Below are 12,233 nucleotides of genomic sequence, written 5' to 3' on the forward strand. Positions count from 1 at the left end.
ATTTTTGTATTTTTAGTAGAGATGAGGTTTCACCATGTTGGACAGGCTGGTCTTGAACTAGTGACCTCAGGTGATCCACCCGCCTCAGCCTCCCGAAGTGCTGGGATTACAGGCATTCACCGCTGTGTCCAGCTGATTTTTGTAGTTTTAGTAGAGATGAGGTTTCACCATGTTGGACAGGTTGGTCTTGAACTAGTGACCTCAGGTGATCCATCCGGCTCAGTCTCCCAAAGTGCTAGGATTACAGGCATGAGCCACAGCACTGGGTCCTATCTCAAGCTTCTTAACTGCACCTGCTAAATCCCTTTTGCCATGTAAGGTAACATACTAATAGGTTTCAGAGATTAGGATGTGGACATTTTGGGGGGCTGTTTTTCTCCCTGCCATACCTGCTTTCCAGTGAATCCATGTTTAGTGGAGGACAACATTTGAGGCACTTACATGGATGCTAGTGGACATATATATGAATGTTAGGCAAAAGTCCTGCCTGAAGCTGGAAAAAATCTTTTTAATATGTTTTTTCACCCAATTTGATGTATGACATTATTCTATCCCACTTAAAACACATGAACTAATAAAACCAGATTTTTTTTTCACCTGTGTGGTTGCTGTTCAGGAATGTAGGCTCAATGTTGTCTCACATCAGCATCTGTATGTGAGATTTTCTAATTTTTGTAACCTGATGTAAATCATAGCAGCTTTGCTGGCCAAATCCAGCCTGCTGGCCAGAAGTTTACAACTGCTGCTTTAGGATTAGTGATGTGATCCAATGACGGATCATAGTTGGGATTGCAATCCTGGATGTCTAAACTGTCTCAAACTGTAAGTAGACATCAACCAGTCAGTCAAGTGGCAGGGGGATAAAGGAAGGGGTGCTACAGGGAAAAGAAGCAGCACGAACAAAGGCAAGATCAGTGGGAGCAGAGAAAAGAAGGCCATTTAGCAGACTGGCAAGATAGGTCTGATTCCTATTTGTTGCAACCCTAAAGAATTTTACATAATCTTCACATAACTAAATATTTAAGTGGGCTGGAGGCAAGGCCTTATTCTCATCCACCCAATGATGTCATCAAACACTAAATCTTGTCTCCTGAGCTCTTAAGTGGCTGACAGTTGATATTACCTTTTGTCTGACATCCAGCAGGATGTATTTTCTCCAGCATTGCAAGCAGGTCTCAAGACTCATTCTGACTAGGTCAGCTTGGGTCTCAAGTCCACCAGTCACTATGCCTAAGGAGATGGGATGGATGTAATAGCTTAATCTAGCGCTTGATCCATACTTAAAGCTGGGGATGCAGTTCCCTTCCCTACAACCAGAGGGCTCCCCAAATGGAACTGAGATAAGTGAGTAGGGGGAGCAGATGCTAGGACAACATAGGTAACACCTCTTGAATCCTGTTAATACGTGATCTCTGCATCCTAGAGTCAGGGACTTAATGGATAAAGGTAGTATGGACATGTTGAGAAGGTCTCATTTGAGTGAGGAATGACCCTGCTTGTTTGAGATCAGATATTTAAGGTAAAAGTTAAGCTGCTTGAACAAAAGACCCCCAGATGCAGACGCCTTAACAAGACATGTTTTTATTTTTCTCATTTTACAGAGCTCAGTGTTCCAGAGCTGGGAGCGGGGGACTCTGGCATCTTCACAATACTTTCATTTCTGAATTCAGGTTGGCTGATCCCATGGACACCTCTCAGTCAGCAGAGAAAGGAAAAGGGCAAGGGATGTGTACTTTTGTCATGGCTTCATCTATGACGCACATCCCTTTGACTCGATTCTCACCGACCATTATAAATCATAAACCAGACAGGTGGGAGGATGGGGTCTGTAGTGGGGCGGTCATATGCTCACTTAAAACTTGTCACATTTCAGGCATGAGATTCTGGTGACTAAGTACTTTTCCTGTCCTGTCTGATCCCGAAGCACATGTCAGCTGCTTCTCTCTTTGGCTTGTGCCTGCTGGCTGCTGCTAGGATGCCCATCACTAGTTAGGTCCCGTGGTGGAGGGAGTCCCTACAGCTGAGGCACCATGCTTGAAAGGGGAAAGTGGCTGTAACTGAATTTGCTGCGGGCCCTCACCTGAATTCCCCACCACAGCTCCCCTCACTGCTGACACCATGCGGGAGTAACCATCAGAACGTCTCCTACCAGGGACCTCTCCTGTCTTCCTGGTCCTTGTCTAAGGATCCTCTGGTCCCAGCAATGTTCTCAGGACACAGTGACAGCACTTCTCCAACCACCCTCCTCCCCTAAGTGGCACTTTTTGCCTGGAACTTAAATTTTTATTTTAAAAGAGGATGACCTCAAGCATCGTCCAGCTCTGAAAGGCCCCGCGATTCCAGCAGACGAGCCAGAAATGGCCTTAAGAAGTGACACGGAAACGTGAAGGAGTTTACGAAGCCCGGCCAGCTCCAGCTCCTGCAGGACGCACACTCCAGCTCACACTACGGGAGCTGTCCGGGCCGTAGATCCCTCGTCGCAGTCAGAGATGACGTCCAGTAATTTTCAAAAGGGGATATTTGCTCTCACAGAAGAACCAAGAAGGAAGCCGGTGGGATTAGAGTAGCAGCGGTAACTCAGCCTTCCACAAAACGGCGCCCAGCGCCGCCTGCTCCCGCACTACCGATAGTGAACGCAAGACATTTCGCACCGCCTGTTTCGAGAGCTAAGACCCGCCGCCCAGGCTGAGTCCGAAAACCTACAGTCTCTCTGCACAAGAACGATCCCACGTCTGCGTGTGATGGCGCCGCGTGCTGGCACTACCGGAAGACCGCCTGCCGGAGCACGCCGAATTTTCTCTCCCAATCTCTGGCTGGATCTCCCTTTCACTTCCGGTCCTCCCTTTCACTTCCGGTCCCTTTCTTTTACGTTTCCGACAAAACAAGAGGCTCTGTGGGCGGTTAGAATCTTCAGTTCCTGCGAGCGTCGGCTTCGTCTGGGCACGTCCCGTACTTCCGTTCACTTCCGGTCCCTTTCTTTTACGTTTCCGACAAACCATCAGGCTCTGTGGGCAGTTAGAATCTTCAGTTCCTGCCAGGCGCGGTGGCTCACGCCTGTAATCCCAGCTCTCAGGGAGGCAGAGGCGGGAGGATAGCTTGAGCCCAGGAGTTCGAGACCTGCCTGGGTAATATAGCGACACCCCGTTCTCCACAAAAAGGAAGAAAAAACAAGCAAACAAAAAAGGAATCTTCAGTTCCTGGGAGCGTCGTTTTGGACTGGGCACGTCCGGTACTCCCTTTCACTTCCGGTCCCTTCTTTTGCGTTTCCGACAAAACATCAGTGTCTGTGGGCAGTTAGAATCTTCAGTTCCTGTGAGCGTCGGCATCTTCTGGGCCTGTGGAGTTTCTTGAACAGGGGCCGCGGGGCTCCAGGACGGCGCCCTTAGCGACACCATGGTGAGTAGGGTGGGCGGGTGAGGGGGCGAGTGGATGGGCGGGCAGGCCGAGGGGGCGCCCGGTCCCCCTGGGGCGCTCATGGCGTAGGGGCTCAGGCGTGCAATGCTGAGGGCTTCAGGTTCTTTGGTGTAACGAGGGGATTCTCTTCCTGCCTCGTTTAGCTGTCGCAAATTGAAAAACTGGAAACTGGGGAGCCGCGTTATCGTCCTGGACAGTGTCTTAATCCCGATGAAGCTCTTTAACCTGAGGGACACAGACACAGAGAAGCGCTAGGGCCCGCTCCGAGTTACGGTGCATAGTGTGGGCCGGCTGTTTGTCCCTAAATACCACAGAGAAGATTAAGAGCAGTTGTGACTATATGTTTCTGGGATTATTTCATTTATGTCCGTTCTCAGTCTGCTCCATAATATACACACATCACGAGGGTAGGGGGTCTTTTCATTATTGCTTCCTTAATGTCTCACACAGAATCATTGTAGATGTTCAATAACTATTGAAGAAATGAATGGCATAGACAGGAAGTGTTCTATGAGGGTGTGCTCTCTGTGGTCTGGCGTCATTTGTTGTTTCTTCATTTCTTCAAGAAGCATTTACGACGTGTAAATATAAGAATGCACGTAGTGCCGGTACAAAAATGTTGATTGGTTACTGTAATATTGGCTACTGTATTATTTTCATTAAGTGAAGCCCCTGTAAGAAACACGGGGCGTCATGGTTAGGTTATATGAGATATATTGGAAGCCATTGTAGATTGAGGAGCACAAGCTCCCAAGAAAAAGAGAGAAACCAGAGGAATAGAAGTAGCCGTTTCGCGGGAGTCTGAGGCAGGAGAATGGCGTGAACCCAGGAGGCGGAGTTTGCAGTGAGCCGAGATCGCGCCACTGCACTCCAGCCTGGGCGATAGAGCGAGACTCCATCTCAGAAAAAAAAAAAAAAAGAAGAGGTAGCCATTTCTGTGAGAAGGTATGTCCCAAATTACTGCGGTGTGCACCTGTCTACCAAGCATTTGCCAAGTTTGTTTCTGTCAGTTGAAGGGGAGAGTCTCAAAGGAGATTTAAATTGAATTCAATTTTGCCGAGTGTCTATAAACTGCATGCTTGTTGTATTTATCTCATGAAGACATCGTGACACCTCTGTGAGATGAGGTATGCACTCTATTGTAAAGATGGGGAAACTTGAGTTATAGAGAGACTACTTCTCAGAGATGGTAAGTGGAAGAACTGGGAATGTAAGTCCCTGACTTAGTCGGGACTCTTTCTGCCTAGACTACAACCCAGAAAACTCGGTCTCTGTCAGACACTGTGTTCAGGGATAATTGAGCTGACATTTAGTGTGACAGTACTTACATAAAGCTTACTTTATGAAAGGCAGTCTTCAGACTTATTTTCCCCAAATACCACTGGCAGGGAACAGGCAATTGTGATGCTAGGTGTTAAGTGCCATGGTAAGTATAATCCTTGATAGAGGACACCAGCCTAACTGGGAAGAAGGGGTCACAGAATAATGTTCTGGGTGGTCATGACACAAGTAAAATTTGAAGGAAGAATAATGCGAGTTAGCCACATACAAGGTGTTAGGGTCAGTGGAGGAGTAAAGATTTTAAGTAGAGGGAGGAGCAGCCTTGGTCACAGGATTTGGACATATTTGATTTTTGTTTATTGTTGTTCATATAGTAGTTCAAGTGGTTTGCTTGTGACTGTATTCTTGTAAAACTTTTCACTAAAAAGTAAATGGCAAGAAAAAAATATATTTTAAACATGGGCATTTTTCTTCTCTTTTCTCTCTTTCCAGGCCCGAAATGCAGAAAAGGCCATGTAAGTGTCAACTTGGTTTTGGCTGTAAATTTTTTGTAACTTAATAACCACCATGTAACTCTTTTTGTATTTCTCCTTTTTGGTATCTGAGCCTTTTGAGAAGCTCTTTCTTTCTTTACATATGTTAAAAATGGCATTCCTGTTTTTGCCCGTTTGTTTTTTCCATTAATGTGTTTTCTCACAGTTTCTAGAACTTACACTGGATGTACATTTGTTCACCTGTGGTTGGTGCAGGAGTTGTGAGAGTGACAGCTAGAGAACACCAGGATGTTAGCCTTTTAACACCTGGATGTATTGCTCGTCACAGTGGTCTGATAAGTAGAGTTTCCCACAGTCCTTATGTGTAGTGTAAGTAAAATATATTCTTGGGTGTTCAGGAATACAAATTGCCTGTTAATCCCTACTCCTGAGAACAGGAAATCCCTAACTACTCTGTGGTTTCTTAATTGCTATGTATATATATATGAATGACATTAAATATGATCATAAGCAGATCTAACCCATCCAGGAACATGGGTAATGAGAAGTCTGTGTGAACAGGATCTAATGCAGTCTTTTATATCCCTGATAGGACGGCCTTAGCAAGATTTCGCCAGGCTCAGCTGGAAGAGGGAAAAGTGAAGGTTGGTGTAAATCTTCCTCATGAACTGTAAAGTATCAAGAATAAATGCAGACTGGGCACAGTGGCTCATGCCTGTAATCCCAGTACTTTGGGAGGCTGAGGTGGGTGGATCACTTGAGTTTAGGAGTTTGAGACCAGTCTGGACAACATGGCAAAATCCCTTCTATACAAAAAATACAAGATTAGCCTAGCCAGGCATGGTGGTGCCTGCCTGTAGTCCCAGCTACTGGGGAAGCTGAGGCAGGAGGATTGCTTGAATGCAGGAGTCTTACATTGCAGGGAGTCATGATCATGCCACTGCACTCCAGCCTGGGTGACACAGTGAGAACCTGTCAAAAAAGAAAAGCTGGGTGCAGTGGCTCACGCCTGTAATCCCAGCACAGTAGAGGCTGACAGGTGGATCATTTGAGGTCAGGAGTTTGAGACCAGCCTGGCCAACATGGTGAAACCCCGTCTCTACTAAAAATACAAAAATTAGCTGGGCGTGGTGGCAGGCACCTGTAATCCCAGCTCTTGGGAGGCTGAGGCAGGAGAATCACTTGAACCCTGCAGACGGAGGTTGCAGTGAGCCGAGAGCGCGCCGCTGCACTCCAGGTCAACAGATTCAAACTTCAAAATTTCCTATTTCTTATCTGTACCTGCTGATGCTCTTGAGAGTCTGTACACTTGAATACCTCCTCATAGCTGAGGCAGGGTGATGGATCTGCCTGCTTGTTTTTCAGTTTATTCTGTATTGTGATGAGTGGGCCCCCTTCTTTTTTTTTTTTTTTTTGAAATGGACTGTCGCTCTGTCGCCCAGGCTGGAGTGCAGTGGCGTGATCTTGGCTCACTGCAACCTCTATCTCCCTGGTTCAAGCAATTCCCCTGCCTCAGCATCCCAAGTAGCTGGAATTACAGACACATACCACCACGCCCAGCTAATTTTTTTGTATTTTTAGTAGAGATGGGGTTTCACCATGTTGGCCAGACTGGTCTCAAACTCCAGGCCTCAGACAATCTGCCTGCCTCGACCTCCCAAAGTGGGGATAACAGGGATGAGCCACCGTGCCCGGCCTGATGATTGGGTCCTGTATTACTCCAGCTCTAACATTGAGTAATAGGAACTGGAGTAAGTTGTGGAGAACAGCTGTAAGCTGAAACTGGTAAATGATTTCATCTCTTAGAGACTCAGCCAAATTAGAGATAATATATACCATTCTTTGGATTTTTTTTTAATTTTATATGCACATGTATATGTATACACCCATATTTATGTATGTATGTTTTAAACACTGATAGACATTGTTTCTTAAGGTACTATAAATATGCCATGAAATAGCTATAACCTAGTTTAGCTGTCTCTCTATCGCAGGACAGTTAAGTTCTTTTCAGTACTAAATACAATGCAATGAACGTTTTTCCTAAGGAGAGATTGCAGAATGAGGTTTAAGGCTTAATGAGAATCATCTGGAATGAAAACTTCAAAGGTATTTAGGCCATTAGATGATTTAGGCTTAAGGCCTGAATCAGTTGTGAATGTTGTATGAAACTTGTAAATAGTATAATGGAAATGTGTTATTTTTTTCTCCTTAGGAACGAAGACCCTTTCTGGCCTCAGAATGTACTGAGCTGCCCAAAGCTGAGAAGTGGAGACGACAGGTATGTTCTGGTAAATCTGATTTCAGTAGAAGTAACAAGTCTCTCATTTCTTCTTACTATCTAAATGACTGTTAAACCAAAAGTCTAAGTATTTTTAAATACTAATTTTGAATTATAGTTTTTCTGTACTTTCTAACATATTCAAAACTCATTAAAATGTATTACTTTTTTAAATAGATCATTGGAGAGATCTCTAAAAAAGTGGCTCAGATTCAGAATGGTAAGCAAACTTGTTCCTTTAAAGTGCTTGATTCTCAAATCCACAGTTAGACTTGAGGACTTCAGCACTCCTCTCACAATAATCAGTAGAACAAGTAGATAGTAAATGAGTAAGGACATAGAAGAGCCAATCAATACGATCAGTCAGTTTGATGTAGTTGAAAGTTGTAGAATACTCTACCTCACAACACTGTACCTAACAAAAAAGAATACATGGTTTTTTTGTGTTTTTTTTTTTTGAGACAGAGTCTCAGTCTGTTGCCCAGGCTGGAATGCAGTGATACGATCTCGGCTCAGTTCAAGCTCCGCCTCCTGGGTTCGTGCCATTCTCCTGCCTCAGCCTCCCGAATAGCTGGGACTATAGGCGCCTGCCACCATGCCCGGCTCATTTTTTTGTACTTTTAGTAGAGATAGGGGTTCACTGCTTTAGCCAGGATGGTCTCGATCTCCTGACCTTGTGATTCGCCTGCCTTGGCCTCCCAAAGTGCTGGGATTACAGGCATGAGCCACGACGCCTGGCCTAATACATGGTCTTTTTTAAGAGCACATGGAACGTTCACCAAAATAAAACATATTCTGGGCTGCAGAACAAATGTTAACAAATTTAAAATATTTGAGGCCGGGTGCAGTAGCTCAGGCCTATAATCCCAGTACTTTGGGAGGCCAAGGAGGGAGGATCACCTGAGGGCAGGAGTTTGAGACCAGCCTGACCAACATGGAGAAATGCCATCTCTACTGAAAATACAAAATTAGCTGGGCATGGTGGTGCATGCCTGTAATCCCAGCTACTTGGGAGGCTGAGGCAGGAGAGTCACTTGAACCTGGTGGGCGGAGGTTACAGTGAACCGAGATCACACCATTGCACTCTGGCCTTGGCAACAAGAGTGAAACTCCATCTCAAAAAAAAAAAAATGAAATTACACAAAGTATTTTCTCTGATTATAACAATAGATTCATATCTCAAAAATTCCTAAATATTTGGAAATTAAACAACACTTTTAAATAATTCATGTGTCTGAGAGGAAACAGCAAAGAAATTAGAAGATATTTTGAATTTAATTAGAGTGAAAACATAATGTCAAAATTTAGGAGATGAAAAAATTTATGGGATATAGTGCTTCATTAAAAGTGTATAGCACTGGCCTGGTGCAGTGGCTCATGCCTATAATCCCAGCAGTTTGGGAGGCCGAGGTGGGTGGATCACGAGGTCAGGGGATAAGAGACTATCCTGGCCAACATGGTGAAACCCTGTTTCTACTAAAAATACAAAAATTAGCTGGGTGTGGTGGCATGTGCCTGCAATCCCAGCTACTCGGGAGGCTGAAGCAGGAGAATTGCTTGAATCCAGGAAGTGGAGGTTGTAGTGAGCCAAGATTGCGCCAATGCACTCCAGGAATCCATCTCAAAACAAACAAACAAAAAATATATATATAGTACTGAAATAATGGAAAATTATGGAAGTTTTCAAATCAGTGATCTAAGCTTCTACCCTACGAAATTAGAAAAGAAGAGGCCGGGCGCGATGGCTCAAGCCTGTAATCCCAGCACTTTGGGTGGCCGAGACGGGCGGATCACGAGGTCAGGAGATCAAGACCATCCTGGCTAACACGGTGAAACCCCGTCTCCACTAAAAAATACAAAAAAACTAGCCGGGCTAGGTGGTGGGTGCCTGTAGTCCCAGCTACTGGGGAGGCTGAGGCAGGAGAATGGCGGGAACCCGGGAGGCGGAGCTTGCAGTGAGCTGAGATCCGGCCACAGCACTCCAGCCTGGGTAGCAGAGCGAGACTCCGTCTCAAAAAAAAAAAAAGAAAAAAGAAAAGATCAGTAAAATTGATAAACTTCTAAACTTCTAGTCAGACTGACCAAGAAAAAATATACACAAATTAAGAATATTAGGAACCAAATTGGGAATATTACTATAGACTCTGTAGACATTAAAAGGATAATAAGGAAATATTACAGACAATTTTATGCCCATAAATTTGACAACTTAGATGAAATAGGTCAATTCCTTAAATTCCTTATAAGACACAAACTGCCAAAGCTCATTTAAGAGAAGTGGTTCTTTTTGTTTTTTTGAGACAGAGTCTCGCTCTCTGTCACCCAGGCTGGAGTGCAGTGGCGAATTCTCGGCTCAGTGCAACCTCCACCTCCCTGGGTTCAAGCAGTTTCTCCAGCCTCAGCCTCCTGAGTAGCTGGGATTACAGGCATCCTCCATCATACCTGGCTAATTTTTGTAATTTTTTAGTAGAGACAGGGTTTCACCATGTTGGACAGGCTGGTCTTGAATTCCTGACCTCAGGTAATCCACCCTCCTCAGCCTTCCAAAGAGCTAGGATTACAGGTGTGAGCCACTGTGCTTGGCCGAGAAGTAGTTCATTTTTTTGTTGTTGTTTTGTTTTGAGACGGAGTCTCGCTCTGTTGCCCAGGCTGGAGTGCAGTGGCATGATCTTGGCTCATCACAACCTCTTCCTCCTGAGTAGCTGGGATACAGGCGCCTGCCACCACGCCCAGCTAATTTTTTTTGTGTTTTTAGTAGAGATGGGGTTTCATCATGTTAGCCAGGGTGGTCTCGATCTCCTGACCTCATGATCTACCTGCCTCAGCCTCCCAAAGTGCTGGGATTACAGGCGTGAGCCACCACACCTGGCCCTGAAGAAATTTTTGATTGTTACAACTGGAAGAGTGCTACTGGCATATAGTGGGTAGAGGCCAGGGATGTGTTAAGCTTCCTACAAATAATTATCCTAAATAAACCACAGTGTCAATAATTCCACTGTTTAGAGACATAGTTCAAGAAGAAATGGTAAACCTGAGTAGTCCTGTATCTGTTAAAGAAATCGAGGCTGGGCACCGTGGCTCACACCTATAACCGCAGCACTTTGGGAAGCCGAGGTGGGTGGATCACCTGAGGTTAGGAGTTCAAGACCTGGCTGGCCAACATGGTGAAACACCATCTCTATGAAAAATACAAAAAGTAGCCAGGCATGGTGACATGTGCCTGTAATCCCAGCTACTTGGGAGGCTGTGGCAGGAGAATCACTTTAACCCAGGAGACAGAGGTTGCGGTGAGCCAAGATTGGGTCACTGCACTCCAGCCCGGGTGACAGAGTGACAGTCCATCTCAAAAAAAAAAAATAGAAAAAAGATGGAAAGAAATTGAATGCATTTCTAAATAACTTTCTACAAAGAAAATTCCAGGCCCAGATGGGTTCACTGGTCAGTTCTACTAAATATTTAAGGAAGAAATGATACCAACTCTACATAGTTTCCTCAAGAAAATGGAAGAAGAGGGAACACTTTTCAACTCATTTTATGAATTTTAGTATTAGTATCATTAGAATTCATTTTATGAATATTTATTATCAGTATTACCCTCATGCTAAAATCAGAAAAAGATATGGGAAATAACTACTGACCAATATTTCCTATGAATATAGACAAAATCTTTAATGAAATATTAGCATATCAAACCTAGCAATGTATAAAAAGGATAATACATCACAACTAAGTAGGATTTATTCTGGAAAACCATAGTTGATTCAACATTCAAAAATAAGTTAATTCACTATGTCATTCTAAAGAAGAAAAACTGTATGATGATCTAAGTAGATGCAGAAAAAGTATTTGACAAAATTAGACGTTTATTCGTGGTAAGAACTCAGCAAACTGGGAATAAAAGGAAACTTTTTACCTTGATAAAGCACTTTTTTTTTTCTTTTTTTTTTCTGCGATAGTGTTTTGCTCTTGTCACCCATGCCGGAGCGCAGTGGTGTAATCTCAGCTCAATGTAACCTCCGCCTCTCAGGTTCAATTGATTGTCCTGCCTCAGCCTCCCGAGTAGCTGGGAATACAGGCGCCAGCCACCACGCCTAGCTAATTTTTGTATTTTCAGTAGAGACAGGGTTTCACCATGTTGTCAAGGCTGGTCTCGAATTCCCAACCTCAGGTGATCCATCCACCTTGGCCTCCCTAAGTGCTGGGATTATAGGCATGAGCCACCACACCAGGCCCAGTACTAAACTTCTAATAAGAAACCCATAGTCTAAACTATTTAATGGTGAAGAATTGAATGAATAAGGCAAAGACATCCATTCTCACCACTATATTCAGCATGATACTGGAAATCCTAGCCAGTGCAGTAAAGTTAGAAAAGGAAATAAAAGGCATAAAGATTAGAAAGTAATAAATAAAACTGTCTTTATTGTAATGTAGAAAATTTTATATAATTTTCTTTGTTATTTGAGATGGAGTCTCACTCTGTCACCCAGGCTGGAGTGTAGTGGCATAGTCTCAGCTCACTGCAACCTCTGCCCCCTGGGTTCAAACGATTCTCCTGCCTCAGCCTCCTTAGTAGCTGGGCCTACAGGCATGTGCCACAATGCCTGGCTCATTTTTGTATTTTTAGTAGAGACGGCGTTTCACCATGTTGGCCAGCCCGGTCTCGAACTCCCAACCTCAGGTGATCTGCCTGCCTCTGCCTCTCAAAGTACTGGGATTATAGGCATGAGCCACCACGCCCAGCTAATTTTTTTTGTGTTTTT

At 44.4% G+C, this 12,233-nt stretch overlaps 1 protein-coding gene across 1 annotated transcript in view; it reads left to right on the forward strand.

Annotated features, from left to right (window-relative positions):
• The first annotated feature begins 2,627 nt into the window (after positions 1 to 2,627).
• Positions 2,628 to 12,233, forward strand: part of ISY1 (ISY1 splicing factor homolog (S. cerevisiae)) — a 34,922-nt gene continuing 25,316 nt past the window's right edge. Inside the window, exons 1-6 of the mRNA XM_011950706.1 lie at positions 2,628 to 3,038; positions 3,205 to 3,396; positions 5,188 to 5,210; positions 5,782 to 5,833; positions 7,405 to 7,470; positions 7,648 to 7,690. Of these exons, the coding sequence (XP_011806096.1) occupies positions 3,394 to 3,396; positions 5,188 to 5,210; positions 5,782 to 5,833; positions 7,405 to 7,470; positions 7,648 to 7,690 (187 nt within the window). The 5' untranslated portion in view covers positions 2,628 to 3,038; positions 3,205 to 3,393. The remainder of the gene's footprint in view (positions 3,039 to 3,204; positions 3,397 to 5,187; positions 5,211 to 5,781; positions 5,834 to 7,404; positions 7,471 to 7,647; positions 7,691 to 12,233) is intronic.

The sequence above is a fragment of the Colobus angolensis genome, unplaced genomic scaffold (assembly GCF_000951035.1).
Source record: "Colobus angolensis palliatus isolate OR3802 unplaced genomic scaffold, Cang.pa_1.0 Scaffold31, whole genome shotgun sequence".
NCBI classification, from domain to species: Eukaryota; Metazoa; Chordata; class Mammalia; order Primates; family Cercopithecidae; genus Colobus; species Colobus angolensis.